The following is a 24064-nucleotide window of genomic DNA, read 5'->3' on the forward strand; positions in this document are numbered from 1 at the left end:
GGCTGAACCAGAAGCTGCCCGCCTGGGGCCTGTGGGTCTGCGTCACCCAGAGCCCCTGGCAGAGTGGGGGCTGGCAGGGCAGGCTGTGGCCCCAGCTCCTCGCCGAGGTCTACCCTCCCCACAAGCCCACATTAGCAGCGAGGCCATGCTAGCTGCAATGTGACACACTAAATCATGTGGAAAACTTTTATTAGAATGTTTCAAAATACAACTTTCCAATATACGAAAATCGAAATAATTGTCCCTTTCCACCCCTCCCCTGCTAATGGCCAAGCCGTCACACTCCGAGCCTGAAGGTAACATACGCTTCTGCCTGCGCTTGGTGCGAGGCAGTCCTTGTCTGTCAGCAACTGCCTAGGGTGTCACAGGCCTCAGAACTAAATACGCCCAGATCTGAATAACTCTGCCTCACAAGCACTTCAGCGAGACTGCACTCGCCCTCCAGGCCAAGGAGCACACACGTGTGGTGGCTGAGGGCGGCAGCGATGTCGTCTCGGCTCCTGGGTCCACCCAGGTCTGTGAGCACTGCGGTTCACAGACAGGAGCCAGGGGCGGTCACCCACGTCACCAGCGTCTGCTGGAGGTGAAAGCAGTTTCTCAATCGACTGCCCACCTCCTCGCCAGAGCGTGAGAACCACTGTGGGATGCTCAGCGCCCACAGCCAAGCCGGGAAGAGGGGCTGAAGGCTTCCCAGGGCAGCGCGGCCATCGCAGGCCCTGCCGCCTCCACGCTGCTCACAGCTGCCTGCGCTCTGAGGGGCTTGTGCCACTCCTGAGACTCGGCTAACGCCCGCGCCGGTGAGCTTCCTTCCCTCCACCTAGTCGCCATGCTGGCACCTCGAGGGGCCTGATGCCCAGCAGCAGAAAGGAGTGAAGGAGAGACAGAAAGTCACGGACTCAGAAAGGCGCTGGCCGGCACGCGACCTCTTCCCCCTGGGGGGCCGTCTGGGAGAAGCGGCGGCCTGGCCACAGCCTGAGCCCAGAAACGGGGGACCTCTCTCCCTGGCTGTGACTGGAAGAGGCCCATACACATTCCGCGTGGATACAGACCGAAAGTTTAATAGCAGGGGGGACAACCAACACAAAACACAAGACAGAACGAGTAGTCAGGTATCTCTGGAGTTCGGTTTCTGCTGTTTCTTTTGGGTGGGGGGTGTATTTCAATGAGAGCATCCAGTTCAGAGGACTGCTGCAGGGTTTCTCAGAGAAGGGGAGCTGAGAACGCACCACGTCGCAGGAACGGAAAGGAATGCCAACACCCACTCAGCTTCTCCAGCCACCAAAGCCCTGGACAGACCTGCAAGGAAGTGCCGGGAGAGGCAGGTCAGCTCAGCTCTAGGCAGGGCTCCGGAGCTCATGCAACTGCCTGTGTTCAAAGAGCAGGACTCGGAGTTTCCAGGGCCGGGCAGCTCTGCACAGACGCAGAGAGCGAGGACAGAAACGCGGGACTCGGGGGTGGGCTCGGAGCCCAGGGAGCTTCTGAGAATGAGCGGGGATGAGGCAAAGCAGCTCTCGGGTTCTGCCTTCCAGGCTCTGTCAGCAGAAGGCACCGTCCTCTCTCTCACACACGGCCCGGGAGAAAGCCAGGCCTGGAACCTCCGGCCACATGCCTACTGACAGCAGCAAGTCCACACAGACCAAAACCTGCTGCTGAGATGCCGTTTCCAGGACAAGATTTTAAACAGGAAAAATAGATACCAAACTGTACAAAGAGACCAAAACTACCATTTTCACATTCTGCACAGGCCCCCACCCTTACTTAATGACTCAAAACTGAAGAGAGGTACTTACGAGTTAGAAGATCCAAAGGTGAATCCTGAAAAAGAGGAAAAGGGTGCAGTTAGAACACACAGACACCTGAAAGACAAAGGTGGTCTCTAGGGCGCCTCGGTCCCCTCCCTGTGTCTCCACAGGAAGCCCTCCTCCCGCAAGACGCAGGCCTGGGAGGGGTGGGGGCAGGAAGGGGTGTGATCTGTGGCTGTTTCAGGGTCTGTCCCACCCCCACCCTGGCCAGCAGAGGGTCGTGGCAGGCCTCCTCTCACTGTTGCTGATGCCCCACAAACTCATTTCATCAAGAAAACGTGCTTTTTCTACTTTCCCCATCCACTTGCGGTCTCTTCTCCTAGAGGCCAGGGCAGCAAGGCACTCGGTTCGAGGGCCAGCCCTGCTGTTCACTGTCTAGCCTTGGAGCAAACTGGCCCCTTGCGGTGTCCGTGTCATTTGTAAAATAAGAGCAATACCTAACTTTTGCATCTCATAAGTGTGCTGGAAAGATATTCTACTATCTGAAGAAGTAGGGTGTCAAACAAATGAAAGACATTTTGTTAAAGTCTCTATGTCTTATTTTTACTTTCTTCTATATCCTTTGAGTCTTCTGGTTTAGACTTTTAAGTCAAGGTCTAGTTAGAATGGCTATTTTTTGGGGTCCTCAAATCTTGAGAGAAAAGTCAGGTCAGCCATTTCTTTATTTGGTAAGAAACAGCACGGTGTTACAAGTCTAATTAAAACCTAAAAAGAACACTGCGTCTTTCCAGTACTTTCAGCTTTTCAAGTACCAGACTGAATAGCCAGGTAAAACCACTCATTCTTTTGGAGGGTCAGGGTAGGGGTGAGGGTTGTCAGACATTTACTGAGGGAATGAAAGGAGAGACCACAGTGAAGGGGGTGGTCGGGCTGCCCACCTCCTCCGCCTGATCCGAAGCCAGAGAATCCCCCGCTCTGGCTCCCAAACCCAGCAGACTGCTGGGACAGCGATCCGAAAGTTGGTGCGTTCTGACTGGCGAGGGTGCCAAACGACGTGGTGTTGCTGCTGCTCCCGAACCTGGGTCCCGGTGAGAACGGAGACTGTAGTTAGCGCGGCCACGCGGTCACTCTGCTGCCCGACAGCCTTGGCCCCTCTCCTGAGTCTCAGGATGCGCGACATACATGATTCGAGGTGACGAGCATGGTTTAAACTGGCAGCCTCTCAGAAAAAGTAGGCTAGAGCCCAGAGCAAACCTTTGCCTCAGCTTCGTGAAGAAAAATAATGGGCTGCAGTATGAAACGCCACTTGTCCAGTGTTTGGGTTTTCCTCCGCTGTCTGGAACTTTCAGGTCACTGGTCCTGGGCTAATCTCACCCATGCCTCAGGCCTCTCATACACGGCTGTGGGAAGCCCTCAGGTGTCAGCCGGGGTCAGAGACAGACTCACGGCGGGGACCTGAAGAATGGTGATGGGCTCTTTCGGAGATGTCACACCAAAACTGGTGATTGGTTTTGCTGGACAACTCGGAACTAACCAGCCAGTCAGGATTTATGTGGGAGAGCCCTTGGCCAGGGCAGAACCTGATCCTTTTTTTTTTTTTTTTGCTAGCGAAGAAAATAGCTGGTTTCAAATAAATAAATAAAAACCTCAAGATTCCCAGTCAACCACAAACCTTCCGGCAACTTTGCCATATCATGTGCTGGGTGGTTACTGCAGAAAACAGTATCTGTCAGAACCTGCCAGAAAACTGGTTTAAGTCGACCCCAACTCTCCTCAAAGCTTTCCTTAACTTCGGGTTTCCTGACTTCCTGGGAGCAACTTAAAAGACCCACCAGTCTCTACATGAAATCCAAGAAGCGATGGATCAGCTCACTCACTTTTCTCGAAACTTGCCAGCGTGTCGGCACCAACCTTTCATGGAGAGGTGAGGAGGGTGTGAGGAAGGGCTCCATTTGAGTTTACTTTCAGGACAAAGATGCTCCCGCCTCATCGGCACTCATCCCACCTGCCCTGACAGCTCTCCTACGTGGCCCCCAGCCCCGCCCCCCAGCTCTGTAGTGTTATGAGTCCCGAGCCAGGGCTGAGGGCTGTGAAGGGCCCAGCAGACAGTAACTTCAGACATCCGTACTTTCTTCAAATGAGACACTTTGTAGTCATCACCACATATATTTTACTGGGATTTTGTGATGTGGTGGAGGCTATTTTCTCTTTGGGGTTTTGGTAACCAGACTGAATTTCTGGGGCCCTCTGAAGCAAATCTCTACTACGGCAGTTTCAAGTGAGGATATATACCAAGCAGTGAGAGCAGCCTTGAAGGCAGAGTGGCCATGGAGACTCTGCACTGTGTCCAGGGCCTAGACAGTGCCTGTGGAAGCCGGCCTAGGGGACTGTGGACTGAAGTCCTATGCTGGGGGTCTGCAGTGGAGCAGGGGACTTAAGGAGCTATCTGCTCAGAGACAACAATCACAAGAGAAAAGAATTTGGTAAAAACTGTTCATTCAGGATTTCCTAACACAAGTCACCACACTAGGGGCAATCTTGCAGTAAGGGGAGACTGTTTTTCTTCCTTTAACCAATCCTTTAGCTCTGCTACGAGAGCAGGGATCTGCCAGCCACCTATCAGGGGACAGGAACACGGCTCATGTCCAGCAAGTATTGGACAGAGTTTGGCCTTATCCCTGCAGGGAACAGGAATCCTGGAGTGACTGGTTTGCGGATTTTGAGGGAGGGAATTTCAGCTTAGTCAAGAAAATGGAAACAGAACTTTCTTTTCAAAACAGAAGTACTGGGCCCCAGTGCTTCTGTTGACCCGAGCCTGGGGGCTTCTTCTGGCCTCTCCCGGGGGGCTTACCCGAATCCTCCCGCGCTGGCGGCAGCAGTACCCTCTCCGAACACTTTGCCTCCCGTCGAGCCCAGAGGGCTTGTAAAGGCTGGGGCTGAACCGAATGCTGGCACCCCTCCAAACCCAGGGGATCCCCCAAAAGTAGGAGGGCTGCCAAACACTGGAGCAGCACCGAAGCCACCTGAGCAAAACAGAGGCAAACAAACAGAAACAGGGAGAAAGAAAGAAGGAGACAGGAAGAGAAGACAATGAGCAGTGAGAAACCAAATCAAAAGAGGAAGAAGGAGAAAGGGGAAAATGCGTTAGAACTTCAAATTCAAAAACGTACAGCAAAGGGCAACACCCCTTCTATCGGCAAAATAACAAACCCAAACCCAACCAAACCGCCACCCGCTCCATTGCCAGCAGAAGGGTCTGCGGTCCACGCGGGAGCACACCTTGGAGTTCTAAGAACCCAGAGACCTCATGTTTGTCTGTGAGCTCCCCGGACCTTCCCAGAGGCGAGCTGGACTCGTCAGCTCCACGTTTTGTGAGATCCGACTGCCACGAAGAACCAGCTCGGCCAGGTCAGACCCCCGCCTGGTCCCCCTGCCATGTTTTGAGACTCTTCATTGAAAAGTCACACTCAAGAGATTCAGTCCCTACCCAGTTGTCAAAATGGTCAGAGTTTATTACTTATCATCACATAGGCAAGGTCTCTAGCTTCACAGAAACACGAATTAGGAGCTCAAGGTCTCCTCTCAGGGAGGACCTGAGAGCTGGGTTCCGAGGAGATGCAGTGCCGCGGGGCGCCGGCACTCGGCCAGGCGCTCATTACTTATTTACAGCCTGATGCCTCTCCGTCTCTCTCAGGAGTCTCCCTGCACAGAAGAATTAACAAAAAGCTCTCTCTCTGCAGTCAGGAACTACTCCTCAATAAAAAAAGACACACTGTGTTTCTTGTCTGGAGGACGGCTTCTGTATGAATGAGACAAGACCCTCCATCAGCGGGCGAGGCGAGCCCTGAGTCTACCAGCCCGTGGGCAGGCTCCCAGCGCTGCTGCTCACGTGGACACAGGCCCGCGGGGGCGGCGCCCACGCACGTGGCTGCACACGGAGGGCCAGGTGTGCCCGGGGCCACCTCCCCCGACTGGTAATGCCTGTCAGGAGGATTCCCAAACCCCAAGACTCTGCTGACATCATTCTAGGACATGAGCAGAGTCACTCACTGAGCGTCTACAGAACAGAATACAGCAAAACGGTACAAGAGGTGTGCTCTGAAGGGGAGTGTTTCTCCCAGTGACTGTCGGCCTGGGAGCTCCATGCTGAATGGAGGAATGGTGGCCCAGGCCAATCCAGGAGGCGACTGGACCAGGGAGACGGGGCCTTCATTCTCGCCCCGTCGGAAAGTGAATCCCGGTGTTAGAGGGATTACCCAGGCCTTCTTATTATGAGGATAACTGCCCACAAGCTTCTGCTGCCTGCAGCAGGCAAGAGCGGATGCTGGCTATGGAAGGCTGGCAGCGGGCGCCTTAGTCGGCTGCTGCTCTGCGCTTCAGTCGCGTGCTCACTCCCCAGGATCAGCAGGAGCACAACTGAGAAGGGGACTTCTGTGCGGGCTCACGTTTGGGTCTACATCTGCATTTTAAAACCTCGAGTGAAATTCCAAGCCATGATAATGGAGACTGTTACAAATATAACAGACTGGAAAAAAAAAGTGCTAAAAAACCCTTGCAGTTGAATTATTTAAGACTGATCACGGATCTGGTTACACTTTCTTCCTGGACACACAGACCTTCACCGAGTACTCTGTACTCAATATTGTTCCGAGTTCTTGGTGGAAGGTGAGTGAAAAATGAGCAGTCAATGATACAGAAAGTACGCTGGACGGAGAGAGATTACACAGGTACACACAGTGCCCCCAAACAATGGATCCACGTCACAGCTAGAATGACGGAAGAGAACGAACGGTGACCCGGGCTTCACTGCTGGAGACGGACAACTCGCTCCTGATGCTGAGGGTTCCAATTTTATTAGATGCTTACATTTTCACAATTTTCTTCTCCAGAAGAGACAGAAGTTTAGTACTCAATAAGATATCCGATTTACTGAGGGCCCTCCATGTGCCAGGTACTGTTCACCAGTTTCAATCCTCCCTGTAAACCTGGGACCCTGACTTCACAGGCGAGGACACCGAGGCTCAGAGAAGATGCCCCGTCTAGACTGAGCCACTGGTGAGCGGCAGAACCTGGATGGGAACAAAGTCAGGGTGCGCACACGACCACCCCGCACCTCACCACCACGCTGCCCCCTCCACGGCCACCAAAGCCAGGAACTCCGGTGGCAAAACATGGAGTGAACCCAGTGGACTGGGGCAGCAGGAGGTCACTGTCAGTCTGTCCCACTTCCTGTCCTCTGTTCAAATCATCGCCAGTGGTGTTATTTTTTACTGCAACTGTACTCAAGGGACAAGGGCTGCTTCTGGAATTTTTCAGAGACCCACCCAAACCCACAATCTGAAATTCTTGGAGTCCTCAATCGAGGTGGTTTCACGGGGCAAGTCATCAAATAGGAAAAACCAGTCTGAAAAGTGGGTTGGTGTATTTTCTCTCAGACTGAAGAAATAAAAGGGTCAAGTTCTCAACTCAATTGGGACGTGACCCCAGGGGAACAACAGAGAAGACACAAGGGTTGAAGAAAACATGATCAGGTTCCTCAAAAGATAAATTAAAAGGTCTTGACGATTAATAAACTAAACTATCTTATTCAAGTGCTATTTGCCCTGTTAACTGGGACCAAAAGCTTTGCAGCCCTTTTGTTTTTAAATCACTCACTGCAGGAAGTGTTTTTAAATCACTCAAAGCTGCAAAATGCAGCGGTGATGCTCATTCCTACTCCACTTCAGATTTTAGGAGACAGCATCAAAAGCTAGCAAAAACCAACCCACGCCAGGCACAGGTCTGAGTAAAAGTGCCCAGTGCATTAGGAAACCACAGCAACTTTGGTTCTGAAAGGTGGGATTCCAGGTACTAATTCGGGGCAGCCATGCTCCCTTGTCAGAGGTATCCAGGCGGCTACTCCTTCGGGAGGGTCCTTCCTCTGTGATCCCCACACGAAGTCCCCAACACACACCCGGTGGAAGCATCCTGCCTGCTCACCTATGAGGCATTTGCTTTAACAAATTGCTTTCTCAACAGGTTAAGGCTCCCTGCCCCCAAAAATCTTTTCACACAATTTTCCACACGACAAGGGCAGGTATGCAGCCCCCTGTAGATCTCAGACACAGAAATAGGATAGATGGGGCAGCTGACAGAGGTGAAGGATTTTTTTTGCAGGTAAATATATACTGTTCTTTAAAATCTTTAATTACAAGTATAATAATACACGATTATTAAAAAAAGCCATGCTGGGATAAAAAGTAGTACTGTAATGTTCTTTATTCCTAGGTAGGTATATTCCAAAAGGGAAAATTAACTGTGCTCCATCATTATGCTATGAAAACTGTATACAGATAAGAACATGTGATACAGTTATGTGATACTTGATAAAAAGTTAAAAAAAAAGTGACTTGGGAAGGACAAAATGCTATAGACGTAAGAAATTACACGGACCACTGTCTTACCCATCACAGGTAATGGGCACCCAAGCAAACGTGACTCAGGATGCTTTCTTGTTTATGTTTCAAGTTACAGTCTTATAGCTCTCTTCTTTGGTTGTTAGATGCAACTGTAAATATCTACAATGTTTTCTTCCCTGCGAAGACACTAAACTCTGTGAAGGGCTGCACGACACACACTCTATGCTTAGTGTGTCTCAGGAGACAGAGCGCAGTGTTGGGAATGCAGCAGATGCTCAGTGAAGACAGTGAATTTGGCGGAAAAGTGTCTTCATCCACACTCCAGTCACCTCCCTCTAGAACCAACCTGGAGCTCTGCTTCCAGAAGTCTATGCACATTAAATACACGTGTAACAATCAGCACAGCAAATAGGCAGAGCTGTACCTGTTTTATTCGGAGTGGAAAACCCAAAGCCTTGGGAGGCCACGCTTCCTCCTCCAGAGCTGAAAGTGCCAGCAGGCTTCTGGTCTCCAAATGATGAGCTGGCAAATCCGCCAAATGTCTTGGCTCCACTGTTTCCGAACAGGTTAGAGGTATCTGAAGAGATGAAGAATATGTGTGAGGGAGGTCAGAGGGAGAAAGATGTCCTTACGTACTCCTCAAAACAGAGAAGGAAGAAATCTGACTAGGCGTCTGGGGAGAAGGGAGTGACAAAGAAGTCTAGGATCCCAGGATGCTGGGGGCAGTGAGACAGAAACCTGCTTTGCTGTGTGTGTGTCTTCATGACAAGTTTGTAATCACTCCAGGGCCCAGGCTCAGGATTTCCTGAGATGATGTTACAGGCACAAAGCAAAGGAAGGCAACAGGTTCCAAGGAAGGTCTCTTCTGCAGAAATGCACCTGTGAGCCCCCAAGCAGCAGGTGCGTCCAACAGAGGGCCCACCCCGCGCCCATGCGAGACTCGGCTTCTGAAGGACGGGGCTGGTGTTCATGGATCTCCTCACAGGAAGACCAACTTCAAATTTTGTCAAAACTAGAGAAAATGAAGTTAGAGTGAATTCAAACTGAGCACGCTGACTTCCAGTTCTACTTTTACATGCCTGTCACTGCCGGCTCTGCACAGAGAATGCAGGCAGAATAAGAAAGATCCCGCTGCTCCTCCTGGTTGGATGGAAGCTCGGGATGTTCTGAAGAACCTAAGAGGCCAGCAGGACTTACAGTCTGACTTCCTCTTTCTAAGAGGTTCAGAGTAAGCCCTTGACCTTTAGATGCTTATCTGGTGGGTTGTTCCCTCAGCTACACACTGACTCGGCTCCAAGAACCAAAGGAAAAAAGGAATCGAGCTCCTAAAAATCAAGACGGGGGTCAAGTTTTTTGTTTTAGGTACTGCAAATCTGACAGGCAACATATAAACTGCCAAAAGTCATAAACATGGAAGCTTCTGGGGAGTACAAACAGCATGCTATGTAACAGGAATTTTTCTTTAACCCTTTACTGGGAGGAGCGGGGAGGGATGACTCACATTTCCCCACCTTGCTGTGATGGGTGTTTTATTATTACAATGAGTTTACGCCCACAGTAAGGCCGCAAACTGCTCTCTTAAAGAGGATCACTGCTCAGACAGGCAGGGGCAGAAGGCTGCAATGACATGCTCTGGTGGGTGTGGAGAGCTGACTGCGCCACCAAGAGAGCCGTACAGACACCTGCTCGGGCCAGACAGGTGCTCACAGGGAGGGAACGGATGGGAGGAGCATGGACGGTAACTCTTCAAGACAAGCTGTCTGAAGAGGTCCACCACTAACCTGTCAAGCTCAGGGGCTCTCTTCTCGCTCTGTTGCCAATACAACCCCAGTGTGAGATGTAACTCTGTTAACACTTCTGGTTTCAATGCTCTTGATCCACAGTCCAGCAAGTGCAGAGCCTCATCTCAGGGACCCAACCATCTCTAATTTCCATGTGCCAGTAACACAGAGCCCCAGACCACGCACGGTCACCTGCTCTGTAAAACTACTGCTGACAGTCTAAGAGCCTGGCTGTGAGCATGTCAGGCACTGACGGCATGCATGGGCAGCAAATTCCTTTTCATCACCATCGTATATGGCCCCAGGGGACTAGGTATCCCCCTAGTGGAGCCTGCAAAATGCCCTCTTGAGCAGTCTGATCCTTTCCTGATCCGAGGTGGCAGAAGATTACATTAGATCCCTTCAATGGCGGTGCGTCTGACACTGGAAACAAAAACCAGGCTTCCCAGCCATTCCTTTCATTTGGTATTTCAAGAAGAGAGGGCTGCAATTTTCTGACTTTGTTAGTGCAAACAAGGCAAAAATTCCAAATAGCAAACGAATTCAAATGCAAGATTAGAGGCGCTCCATCTCCTCTTGGAGAAACCAGAAATACAGAGGTGAAATGATTTTACTGGGACTGTGTTGGAAGACCTGAATTCTGGGGAGGTCAGAGAACATTTACAAGCCTTTGGGCTTCTTTATCCCTTTAGGACTCCTCGGTCTTTAGGATGTTCAAAGATATTACAGTGGGATAAATGAGTGGTACAGTCAGCCTTGGCTTAGAAAACCTAATAACTGATGGGAAAGAACTAGGCCTTCCTGAGTCATGGTTTCCTCACACATAATTCACATGGCCCCAGGGGTTACCTGTGTCTTTGGTAGTGTCTCCCAGCAAGAAAGAGAGAAGAAACCTTTGCAGTGTGAGCTTCCGGATACAGAACGCTCTAGCACCAAGCACCAGTCATATCCCTAGCTTGTTTTTTGAGATCACTGCATAGTTGGTTCCAATTATTTTTCAGGGTTAAGGAGGGCAGCTCCAGGACTAGGCAGTCCGGGGTCTAAATGTCACCAAGGGAGCTGCTGGCTGCCCAGTCTGTGCTCTGGTATCTATCTGCAGGGGAGCTTGATGCTGAATGCCATGCAAAGCAAGCATGAGGGCCATCAGACAAGGTGCGCGGGGAGGAGTTCCATTCCATGGTGGGGCTGCAAGATCTCAGGAGGCAACAAGGTGGATCAGAGCTCTACAAACATGCCTGGATGAAACCCTCCTTACACTACCTAATGGCTGTTACCTCTGGAAGCCCACACCCTCTCTCTGAACCTATATCTTTATTGGTAAAATGGGGACGGCCACATCTAAAACTGATGACACCATCCTAATGGCAGAAAGCAAACAAGAACTAAAGAGCCTCTTGATGAAAGTGAAAGAGGAGAGTGAAAAAGCTGGCTTAAAACTCAAAATTCAAAAAACTAAGATCATGGCATCTGATTCCATCACTTCATGACAAAAAGATGAGGAATAAATGGGAACAGTGACAGACTTTATTTTCTTGGGCTCCAAAATCACTGTGGACGGTGACTGCACACATAAAATTAAAGACACTTTAATAATAAAAGACGCTTGCTCCTTGGAAGAAAAGCTATGACAAACCTAGACAGCATATTAAAAAGCAGAGATTTCACTTTACTGACAAAGGTCCATATAGTTTTTTCCATATAGGTTTTTCCAGTAGGTCCTGTACAGATGTGAGAGTTGGACCATAAAGAAGGCTGAGTGCTGAAGAATTGATACTTTCGAACTGTGGCGCTGAAGAAGACTCATGAGAGTTCCTTGCACAGCAAGGAGATCAAACTAGTCAATCCTAAAGGAAATCAACCCTACAGCTTTCAAAAACTGTAACTAAGCTCAAGTTCTAAGATCCCTTTGTTTTAGGTTCTAAATTCCTACTAGCAGAACAAAAATTTCTGATTATATAATTTTGCAACTTTAAAGATGTGTGTGTATCTTCACTACAATCTTTCCTTACATATTACTAGATAAACAGTGACAGCAAAATAACTGATCTGTGAATATATGAGTCTCAGGAAAGAGAGTTCTACTTGTAACAACGTGAGCCTTATTATCAAGGAAACCCAGTCCCATCTGGAGAACGTCAGCGCTCGATGCCTTGGTGTTGCTGTTCAGTCACTCAGTCCTGTCCGACTCTTTGCAACCCTGTGGACTGCAGCACGCCAGGCTCCCCTGTCCTTCACTATCTCCCTGAGTTTGCTCAAACTCATGTCCATTGAGTCGGTGATGCTATCTAACCATCTCATCCTCTGTCGTCCCCTTCTCCTCTTGCCCTCAATCTTTCCCAGCATTCGGGTCTTTTCCAATGAGTGATCATGTAATCATCACACAGATGAGAGAAGCTTCTGGTGGCGCATATTTTATGAGAGCAGCTAAGATGAAGATTGACAGGTGCCTGACTTCCCAACTCAGTCTCCATCAGCAGCACAATATTTTTTTTTAGAAGATTTAAACAAACAAATTTCTTTCATTTCCAACCATGAATAGACAGATCAACAAGGAATTAGCTGAAGAAGAAAAGCGCCAGTGCAAAGATGCAGCTTCATTTGAAAATAAGACGAAAGTGTAAGAGCTGAGAAATAATGATGGCTTCAACTTCTGTGTGACATTTCTCTACAGTAGCTGCATTTCAAAGCAAACTCAAAGCGAGTCTGACACAAAGGAAAACCCAGATGCTCCCCCGAGCACACCCAGCCTGTGTGGCTGCTCTCGTTAATGCTTGTCTGCTTGTATTCATTTCAGGTCATCTCAATCCTAAGAAACAGAGCAATCTGGGCCTTGGGAGAGATGATGGGAGTAGCTCAGTGCACACATCCTCTCTCCCTGCAGCTCTGATGTCTTTTCATGGTTATATAGGACATCTCATTAAAAACCCCAAAATAAAAAACAAAATCAAAACAGACCGTACTGCTCTGGGGGAGAGATTTTAAATGTGCCTTCTAGACCTTCCCTCCCTTGCTACACTTGTCACTGAAGCTCTGATACTGCCAGGAGGATGATAATGACACCAGGGGACCCAGAGACCAGGAAAGTTTCTGAACTTACTTGGAGTAGCTGTGGACCCAAAGCCCCCGCTGGCCGAGCTGAATGGGTTTTTGTTGGCTGCGTCCTGGCTGGGTTTTCCTCCGAGGCCGCTGAAGAAGCCTCCCCCTCTTCCAGCATTTCCAGACCCAAACACACTGCCACTGGAAGAAGATGACTGCTAGAAGACAAAAGGGACAGGAAGTCAGGGAGGATGAGAGACATCGTAAAATGACAGGCCCCGTCCACAGAGAGCAGGCGCTCACAGCTGTGCCAATGGAACGAGCAAGGGAACGCTGATTAGTGCTGGTGCAGATGTTCTAACAACCAGAGAGGAAGCCGAACTCGATGGGAACGCTCCCTACAATCGCACGTTCTCAAGTTATTCTACATTGCCAGTTCTCTGAAAACATCACTCGTGGTAGGTGGGAGCCTGAACAGTTCACTTGCCCTGCTTCCTGGGGCAGGGAAACCCAACCCTTGGGAGGTCCCCCAAATGTGAAGGTTTAAACACATTTCTAGGTTATACTGGGCATCACTTATTTTCATTCATCCTGTGTTTGGCTGAACTTATCAGCAACTGACTATCAGTGATTTACACCGTCTTTTCTCCCAATTTGCGCACTTTTATTTCATAATGACTTTCTCAGGGCTGCAGAAATAAGCTTCAATTAGCTCCATTGTTGAAATGATGACCACAGCTGAAGTCTGTCCAAATCTGCAAATCTCCCACTCTGAGGGTGCTGCTAGCGTAGGGCACATGCTGACGCAAAGCTGGATCCAGCGCCACATGCACTTCTGCTGAGGAGCTGGCTCTTTAAGGAAGATGTGTGCTAGATCTGAGGGGTCACTATATTAGTCAGATACGTTACCTCGTTGGTTGATAATGCAGAATACAATGGGCCATTAGAGATGGGTTGCTGTGCACAGGGACCTAACTGGAGCCCCCTTCTGTGGGGGTGGGTAGGTGGAGAGGTGCCGAAGTCCCTCTTCTGTAAGATGGGGAAAATAAACTACTCACCTCCAAACACTGAGTGACGTAAATATGCTAGAAATGTACTGCCCTTTAGAAAAGTGCTTCAAATGTAGCTGACACGCTCAGAAATGGTTGTGGGTATTTTAACACCAACCAACCAACGACTGAGCACTTTCTCTGTGCTAGGCACTTTTTTAAGGTCTTTACAAGTAATTATTTAATCCCCCAAAGAAGTCAAACCTCTAGCGGGCGGTCCCTGAGACGGCCTCCCAGCGTGCCCCTGCTCTGGGGGGCTAGTCACTGCCCTCAGTCTGAACTGACCAACTGAGACTGGACCACAGGACAGTTTCACCGACACGCTGCCCCCTGTGATCCGTGTTTACACAGGAGCTAGAGTAATACTTGAAAACAGCAGTCAAATCACTTCACGCCTGCTTCCGTTCCGTTCCATTCAGTCGCTCAGTCGTGTCCGACTCTTTGTGACCCCGTGGACTGTACCAGGCTTCTCCGTCCATGGGATTCTCCAGGCAAGAATACTGGAGTGGGTTACCATTTCCTTCTCCAGGGGATCTTCCCGACCCAGGGATCAAACCCGGGTCTCCCTCATTGGAGGCAGATGCTTTAACCTCTGACCCACCAGGGAAGCCCGACTACAAATTCTGAAAAGAAACTACATGCTTTGGTCCCGCCCATCTCTCAGCATCATCCTTTATTTCCTGCCTTCTTTTGTGTCTTGAATAGGACAGGCTCATTTTTACCTGAGGGCAACCTACTTAATGTACTTGTCTCTCCCCACGCCCCTTCAAACTTCTTTAAAAACAACAGAAACTGTTTACTACACCCATTTAATGATGACTGATTTTTAAAACTTGGAATGAAATCCAATCACAAGAGCACAGGCTTTGATAACTAGTGAACTGACTTCCAAAGGAACGAAGACATGACAAAAATGCATGTGTGCGGAAAATAGAAACTACCGGGTTTCTCAGCTGACTTCCACAGATCCAGCTGAAACTGGATGATTGCCAATAGATAGACCTTTCTTTGCCCTACAGGAAAAAAAAACAACAAACACAACACAACAAAAAGCCCCACAAACCCCAGCAACTTCAGACGGTTCAGTCTATTTTAAAAAACATGATTTAAAAAATAATGGCTATCTGTAGAAACGAGTAGAAGTGGGTAACACTCCACTGAAGTGAATGTGAAATGCCAGTTAAACTACATCCTCAGAAGTGGGTTAGAATAGCCCATTCATTTTAATTACAGTAAATAATAATAGTTTTAAAAACTGTAAATTATGGAAGATCTCAAAAGTACATATGGAGGGGCACAATGAACCCACGTACTCACCACCTAGCTTCACCCATGACTCACAGCCAGCTGAGCATCACCTACAGCCCCATGTTCTGCCCCGATCCTTGATCAGTATGAAGCAGACATCTTATCATTCCACCCACTGTGTAAAGCTCCAAAACAGAAGCCGTAACAAACTTATCACATCCAAAAAACTAACAGTACATTTACATCATTAAAGAGGGAGTCAGTGTTCAAGATCCAGAATTTAAAAATTGCCAAAAACCCTGAGAATCTCATCCGGCCTCCAGACCCAAGCACCATTTTACAGGAAGCGACAGAGGAACAAGTTACTCAGAAGCTATACCACAGGGATGTAATCAGAACAGGAGTGTGGCGATCTTAACAGGACCAACAACCTGCTCTGTTCAACAGCTGTATCAAGAGGAAAAAGAAAAGAAGGACTGACATGGAAGCGCAATCAAAGACCCTGAAGAGACCTATCAACCAGTCTCAGTGAGTGAACCTGACTTGACCCTAAAGCAAAGAAACAAATGTAAAAAGAGAAATTTATGAGACTTTCTCAGAAAGGCATTTCTAGACTATTGGGCCTAAATAAGCTTCCCTGAACACTACCACACCATCCTGCTTGTTCTCTTCAGAGTACTCTTTTTGCTTTGTTTTTTTTTTTTCATTTTTTGGCCATGCCACATGACATGTGGAATATTAGTTCCCTGACCAGGGACTGAATCTGCACCCTCTGCATAGGAAGCTGAGTCTTCACTGGACTACCAGAAAGTTCCTGTCCTCGTAGTACTTAAAATTATCTGCAATTAAACTGTCTTGAAGACTGATCCTCCCCACTTCCCAGCAAAGGTAAGCTCTATGGACATAGCCACTTTTGTCTTTCTTACTCATTACTGAATTTTGCATGAATGTTAATTTTCCCAGCCCTGGTTGTTTACTGACATTTTAACAACACTAAATCTTTCAATCCATAAATATAGGCTGTCCTTCCATTTATTTCAATTATTTTTTATTTCTTGAAACAATGTCTTCTTGTATTCAGAGTATGTTTTGTGCTTTTATTTCTGAGAATTTTACTCCTTTTTATGACACTGGAAATAGAACTGCTTTCTTAATTTCAACTTCATTTTTGGATGGTGTGTTGCAAATATATATAAATACAATTAAAATTTTATACATTGACCTTGCATCCTACAAACTTGCTGGACTCATTTATTAGTTCTAGTAGTCCTTTAGTGGATTCCTTTGGGATTTCTATATGATACTATTTGAACATATACAGTTTTACTTCTTCCTTTCCACTTTGGATACCTTTCTTTCATTTTCTTGCCTAACTGACCTGGCTGGAATCAACATATGTTTCTGAGGTCCATCCATGTGGTTGCAGGCATTGTCCTTCCCTTTTTATTGCTGAGTAGTATTCCACTGTGTGAGGATGACAGGGTCTACTATTCTCCTAATGATGAATATCTGGGATATCATAAAGCTGCTAGGAACATTCTGATATCAGTCTGCCTGTGAACATGTATTTTCATTTCCTTTGTGTAAACACCTAGAATTGCTAACCATAAAAATCAGTGCATATTTACCTCACCGAGAAACTGTCAAATGGTTTTCCAAAGTGGTCTCGCCCTTCACACCCACCAGCAGTGCATTAAGAGGCCGTGTTGCTCTACATCTTGTCCACGCTTGGTCTTGCTGGTTCTTCGCTCAGCTCAGTTCAGTCGCTCAGTCGTGTCTGACTCTTTGCGACCCCATGAACCGCAGCACGCCAGGCCTCCCTGTCCATCGCCAGCTCCCTGAGTCTACCCAAAACCATGTCCATTGAGTCGGTGATGCCATCCAGCCATCTCATCCTCTGTCGTCCCCTTCTCCTCCTGCCCTCAACCTTTCCCAGCATCAGGGTCTTTTCAAATGAGTCAGCTCTTTGCATCAGGTGGCCAAAGTACTGGAGTTTCAGCTTCAGTATCAGTCCTTCCAATGAACACCCAGGACTGATCTCCTTTAGGATGGACTGGTTGGATCTCCTTGCAGTCCAAGGGACTCTCAAGAGTCTTCTCCAGCAGCACAGTTCAAAAGCATCAATTCTTCAGTGCTCAGCTTTCTTTATAGTCCAACTCTCACATCCATACATGACCACTGGAAAAACCATAACCTTGACTAGACGGACCTTTGTTGGTAAAGTAACGTCTGCATTTTAATATGCTGTCTAGGCTGGTCATAACTTTCTTTCCAAGGAGTAATCGTCTTTTAATTTTATGGCTGCAATCACCATCTGCAGTGATTTTAGAGCCCCCCAAAATAAAGTCAGCCACTGTTTCCCCATCTATTTGCCATGAAGTGATGGGACCGGACGCCATGATCTTAGTTTTCTGAATGTTGAGTTTTAAGCCAACTTTTTCACTCTCCTCTTTCACTTTCATCAAGAGGCTCTTTAGTTCTTCACTTTCTGCCATAAGGGTGATGTCATCTGCATATCTGAGGTTACTGATATCTCTCCCGGTTGGTTCTTAAGTTGTAATTCTACAGGTATGACATAGGCTGCAGCCATGAAATTCAAAGACTGCTCCTTGGAAGGAAAGCTATGATAAACCTAGGGAGACTATTAAAGAGCAGAGACGTCACCTTGCTGACAAAGGTCCAATTAGTCAAAGCTATGGTTTTTCCAGGAGTCATGTATGGATGTGACAGCTGGACCATAAAGAAGGCCGAGCACCAAAGAATTGGTGCTTTTGAATTGTGGTGCTGGAGAAGACTCTTGAGAGTCCCTTGGACAACAAGGAGATTAAACCAGTCAATCCTAAAGGAATTCAACCCTGAATATTCACTGGAAGGAATGATGCTGCTGCTGAAGCTTCAGTACTTCGGCCACCTGATGCTAAGAGTCGATTCACTGGAAAAGACCCCGATACTGGGAAAGGGTAAGGGAAAAAGGAGAAGGGGGCGTAGAAGACGAGGTGGCTGGATAGCATCTCTGACTCAATGGACATGAGTTTGAGCAAATTCCAGGAGACAGTGAAGGACAGGGAAGCCTGCCGTGCTGCAGTCCATGGGGTCGCAAAGAGTCGGACACATCTGAGTGACTAAACATCAACAATCTTTTCAATTCCTTCTTTTTATGGTTCATGTTTTGTGTTCTAAGAAATTTCTGTCTTCCTAATGGTTTCTTCACAATGACATTATTGACGTTTTGGGCCACATAATTCTTTGGAGGGCTACAGAACGTCCAGCAGTACCCCTGGCTACATGCCTACAGTAGCATCCCCACTCATGAGGCTCAAACAAGTCTCCAGACACTGTGACTGTGAAATTCCTTTGGGGGTGGAAACAGACACCAGTTGAGAAGCACTGATTTACTCCAAGGTAGCAAACTCTTTTTCCTTTTTTGCTATGGTTGTCATATACTTAATACCTTGTTATTAACTGCACAATATATTATTTCTCTTTATGTCATCAGCCTATTTTTCTTTAGCTGCTTTAAAAGTTTTCTTTTTGTATTTGGTTTTCAGAAGTGTAACTAAATGTGTTCAAGGGTGGTTTTCTGATATTCACTCTGTTTCAGGGTCACAGAGTTTATTCCATTTGCGGGTTCCAGTTTTTCAACAAATAAGAAAAAGCTTGGCCATTGTCTCTTCAAAAAATTTTCTTCTCTCCCATTCTGTCTCCTCTCCTTCCGGGACTCTTGATGACACCTTGCTGAATTGCCTTACACTGTTGCACAGGTTACGAATGTTCTGTCCAATCTTTTTTTCCGTCTCCCTAAGGTTCATTTTAGGTAATTTCTACTGACATGTTTTCAAGTTCATTGTTCTCCTGTAGTATTCCCTCTGCTGTTAAATGAATCATTTTCTATTTTGGATACTGTATTGAAACTTCAGATACAGATTGACTGTTTTCATAATTCCCATTTCTCTGCTGAGATTCCTTATTTAACCATTCTTTTCTTGTCCAGTAAATACCTGAGCACAATAGTTATTACACCTGCTTGTTCCAATAGGTGGATCATCTGTAGGTTATTATTATTATTTTTTGCTGATTTCTAAAATATGATTGCAGGTCCCCCTTTTTGTTTTACCTCTTCATATGTTACAGAATTTTTTTGTTTGTTAGGTACAGTGGACTTAACATAGAAGAACAGTGTTGTGGTGACTGAAGACTGCTAATAATTTCCCCAGAGAGTGAGAGACCACTCTTTCATCTCTGTCCTAAAGTGAGGAGCTAATGGTTCACAGATTTAGAATGAATTCACCCCTGGTAGGCCCAGCACTGTCTTTGCTTAGGATTTGGGTTATTTGTTGTGTATGTGGTGGAGCCTGGAGCCAGGAGGCAGCCGAGTTGCAGTGTCATCCTTGGATTCAACTGTTCTAGGGAGCAGGAGGATGCAAGACTGCAAGTTCTTTCTGCTTTACTTCCTCACTCTCAGCAAAGGGTGGGAGGGGTGAACAGAGCAGTTTTACATTGAACCTGCAAGTCTTTCAGACTCCAGTCTTTTTTAAAGTAACTTTATTGGGATATAATGCACATACCACACAACTCACTGATTTAAGGTATAAAATTCAATGGTTATGGTATATTACATCTAAGTTTTAAACACTGTGGTAAAATACATATGACATAAAACCATTTTAATCATTTTCTCGTATACAGCTGAATGGCATTAATTATGTTCACAATGTCATGCAACAATTAATACTATTTCCAAAATTCTTTCATCACATAACCGAAATTCTATAACCACTAACTCACTCCCTGGTCCCTCCTTCCCCCAGCCCCTGGTAGACTCTGATCTCCTTTCCAGCTCTATGGATTTACCTATTCTAAACATTTCATATAAGCAGAACCATATAATATTTGTCCTTTTATCTATGGTTTATTTTACTTAACATAATGTATTCACAATTTATCTATCTGTGATGTGATGTGAAGAACAACTTCAATCATTTTGAAGACCGAATAATATTCCACTGTACGAATATACCACATTTTGGTTATTCAATCATCTATTGATGAACACTGAGCTGTTTCCATATTTTGGCCATTGTGAATAATGCTGCAATGAGCATTGGGGAACAAGTGTCTGAGCACCATTTCTGGCTCATATATGACACAGTTGGACTATAAAGAAAGCTGAGTGCTGAAGAATTGATGCTTTTGAACTGTGGTGTTGGAGCAGACTCTTGAGAGTCCCTTGGACTGCAAGGAGATCCAACCAGTCCATCCTAAAGGAGACCAGTCTTGGGTATTCATTGGAAGGACTGAAGTTGAAGCTGAAACTCCAATCCTTTGACCACCTGATGCGAAGAACTGACTCATTTGAAAAGACCCTGATGCTGGGAAAAGTTGAAGGCGGGAGGAGAAGGGGACGACAGAGAAGGAGATGGCTGGATGGCATCACTGACTGAATGGACATGAGTTTGAGTGAGCTCCGGGAGTTGGTGATGGATGGGGAGGCCTGGCGTGCTGTGATTCATGGGGTTGCAGAGTCGGACACGACTGAGCGACTGAACTGATGACAGTTCTGTGTTTAGCTTTTTGAGGAACCTGTTTTCCATAACTGCTGCACCATTTTCTGTTTCAACCAGAAATACATGAGAGTTCCAGTCTCTTCATATCTTTGTCAATGCAGGTTATTCTTTGATTTGTTTTTAAATCATAGCCTTCCTAGTGGATGTGGAATGGTATCTCATTATGGTTTTGATTTTCATTTTCCTAATGCTTTTAATATTATTGATTACCTTTTTGTGTGTTTATTGGTCATTTGTTTGCCCTCACTGTTGCCAAGATCTTCCTCTGGCTTCTTCTCCAGCCAGTATACTTCCTTCAGCAAGGCCTTTCTTCCACTTTTCCAAACCCAGTCCTGACATTTACTCCCAAAGGCTGCTGTACCATCAAGCTCACCTACAACTAACTCCCCTCTCTAGAAATCAGTTCAACAGGCTCTCTGCCATGCCTTGACAGGCCATGTGACAGGTTATATTTCCAAAGATGGTCACAGTAATATTTCCAGACCAAAATGCTCTTCTAGAGCAAGAGGTGAAGTTTAGTCCCCTCCCCTTGAGCTTGGGACTCTGTAACAGCCTTGAATAAGAAGATGCAGTATATGGAGAAGGAAAGGGCAACCCACTCCAGTGTTCTTGCCTGGAGAATCCCAGGGATGGGGGAGCCTGGTGGGCTGCCGTCAGTGGGGTCGCACAGAATCAGACATGACTGAAGTGACTTAGCAGCAGCAGCAGCAGCATAGCTCATTATTTCTAGAACTAAAAAATATTCCATTGTCTGGGTGTATCTCAGTTTATTTATCCATTTACTTACTGAAGAAAAACTTTATTGCTAACGACTTTTTGGCCATTATAAATAAAGCTTATAAATATTATCAGAATTCAGGTTTCTGTGTAGATATAAATTTCAAACTGATTTGGTGCATCACATCTTTGTCAGCATTTGGTGTTTTCAGTGTTTCAGATTCTGGTCATCTTATCAGTATTATGAGTGTTATTGCATTGTAGTTTTAGGTTACATTACTCATGTGATACAAATTGATGATGTATTCATATGCTTGTTTGTCACCTGTGTATATTTCTTGTTCAACTCTTTTGCTCATTCTTTAATCAAATTTTTAAAATTTTTTGTATTGTTCAGTTTTCAGAGTTCTTTGTATATTTTGGATAACAGTCCTTTATTAGATACTTCTTTTCCAAGTATTTTCTTCCAGGATGTGGCTTATATTCAAAATCTCTTGACACTATCTTTCACAGAGCTGAAGTTCTTAATTTTAATGAAATCAGGTTGTCAAATATTTCACGGATTTTAATTTTGGTAGTGTATTTTAAAAGTCATTGAAATATCCAAGGACTTCGAGGTTTTCTTCTTTATTTTTTTTATTAACCCTTTTTACTATAGGTGTCATTAATTCTCCAAAGATTCGATAAATTCCAAAAGATTCCTCTATGGTCAATAAAACACATGTTACAAAAAAAAAAAAAAAAGATGCAGTATAAACGATGCTTGCAACTTATGAGGATAGCTTCTGTATGGCTCCCTTTTTCTTGGAATAGTCTTCCTTGGAATCCAGCCACCATGTTGTAAGGAAGCCCAGGCCACATAGAGAAGCCATATGTAGATGCTATAGCCATGAGTTCCAGTTAAGGTGGCAAATAACCACCCAGCCAACTTCCAGAGAATGCGACATTTGGGGGTAATTTGTTAAACAGCACTAGATAATTCTAATACTGATAAAACCAGTGTGATAGTCATACTAACTGGATTTTTCTTGGTATTATGATGAAAATGAAGTTCTAGATCCTGGCCAGAATCTACCTTGTATCCTTAAATTCTTCTGAGAATACCCTTACGACCTGAAAATTCACTCATTTTTACAACACTCATCTTGGGCTACCCATAGTCTGAAGCACTGGGGATATAGTAATGACTATAACAGAAAAGGCCCCCGCCATGATAGGAAAAAAAAACTGATTTGAATTTCCAGCCTTTCCAATGGCAACCTAATTTCTGTGAAAGAAGAACATGAAGTGGTGGTGGGGTGGGGGGAGTAAGCAATATGGAGTTTATCACAGTATGGGCTTTAAATCTCTTGGCTCAAATTATGCCTGTGAGAGACAGAAAAAACTTAGGCCTGTGAAAGTCACCCATGCAGCTCTAATGTGTTCATTTTCACAACCTATTTCACAATGTAGTAACATTCTATTACAGGATGATCTAAGTTCATCTGCTCAATGGTATATCCATAACCATTTGAGTTGCTTCCAGTCTCCGGTTTTTATAACACTGTATCCCAGCGCACAGATGAGTCTCCCTACAGATCAAACAAGGAGTGGAACTGCAGGGCTTTACCCGATCATGCCAGACTATTTTCCATAGTGGCTGTGCCAACATACACTCGACTAAGAGTGTGTGTAAGTTCTGCTGCTTTGCATGCTCGCTGGCATTTAGTGTTGCTGGGCTTTAAAATGGGTGCTGTCTTCCAGGAGGGTCTCTCTTTGAGGTTTCAGTTTGTGTTACTAATTCAGTTGAATATATTTAGGGTCTTCTGGCTATCCTTTTTCAAAAAATATTTTATTTCTTTTTCTAAATTGTGGTAAAATGTATATAAAACTTACCATTTTAAGCTTCCCCTCCCCTGTGTGTACAGGGCATGCACCACGCATGGGCACAAGCCAAAAGCCAAGCTCAGAAAAACAAGGAGTTGCTCTGTCCTTGGCTGGTATGAGACAGGCACCACCAACCAGGTAGGGTGCACCATTTCAAGCATTTTACATGTATAATTCAGGCATTAAGTACATTCCACAAAGTTGTGTAACCAACACTATCCTTTTTTAAGAAGTCTCTTGTCCATTTTCTATTGAGTTCACAAATCTTATGTGTAACGAGCTCAATGAATTTTGGCATATAACTGTTTATGATGTTCAACATTTAAGACATCAAACACTGTTAGTACTTTGGGTGGCTTCCCCAGACCTCACTTTTTATGTCCTAAGACTAACCACCATTCTGATTTTGTGGGTTACAAATGGCAACCCACTCCAGTGTTCTTGCCTGGAGAATCCCAGGGAAGGGGGAGCCTGATGGGCTTCCGTCTATGGGGTCACACAGAGTCGGACACGACTGAAGTGACTTAGCATTAGCATATCTAGAGTAGCTATACTCTGTTCATCTGGAGTAGATACACAGGTGTTCTGTGTATCTAGTTTTGATACCAAAGCGATTCTATGAACTTTCACTCCTGCTGTGAGTGTTTCTATTATAGCTGCTCT

General features: G+C 46.1%; 1 protein-coding gene and 1 non-coding gene across 5 annotated transcripts in view; both read right to left on the reverse strand.

The window, feature by feature from the left end:
* Positions 1-1038: 1038 nt before the first annotated feature.
* NUP214 (nucleoporin 214) overlaps positions 1039-24064 on the reverse strand; it is an 86188-nt gene continuing 63162 nt past the window's right edge. For 2 of the 4 annotated variants that reach the window (XM_088841085.1, XM_055399180.2), the window contains exons 31-36: positions 13019-13175; positions 8565-8717; positions 4594-4765; positions 2681-2820; positions 1791-1815; positions 1039-1296 (exon numbers count right to left, since the gene is read on the reverse strand). In XM_088841085.1, the coding sequence (XP_088697211.1) occupies positions 1263-1296; positions 1791-1815; positions 2681-2820; positions 4594-4765; positions 8565-8717; positions 13019-13175 (681 nt within the window). In that variant the 3' untranslated portion in view covers positions 1039-1262. Of the gene's footprint in view, positions 1297-1790; positions 1816-2653; positions 2821-4593; positions 4766-8564; positions 8718-13018; positions 13176-24064 lie in introns of all 4 variants that reach the window. The other 2 variants (XM_055399181.2, XM_088841086.1) reach the window with 2 other exon arrangements.
* Positions 23431-23561, reverse strand: LOC129540138 (small nucleolar RNA SNORA48). Its single transcript, XR_008682596.2, has one exon. It is a non-coding gene; the product is annotated as a small nucleolar RNA SNORA48 (small nucleolar RNA).

Source organism: Moschus berezovskii, chromosome 11 (genome assembly GCF_049115385.1).
Source record: "Moschus berezovskii isolate FMDL1 chromosome 11, NW_MosBer_1.0, whole genome shotgun sequence".
NCBI lineage: Eukaryota > Metazoa > Chordata > Mammalia > Artiodactyla > Moschidae > Moschus > Moschus berezovskii.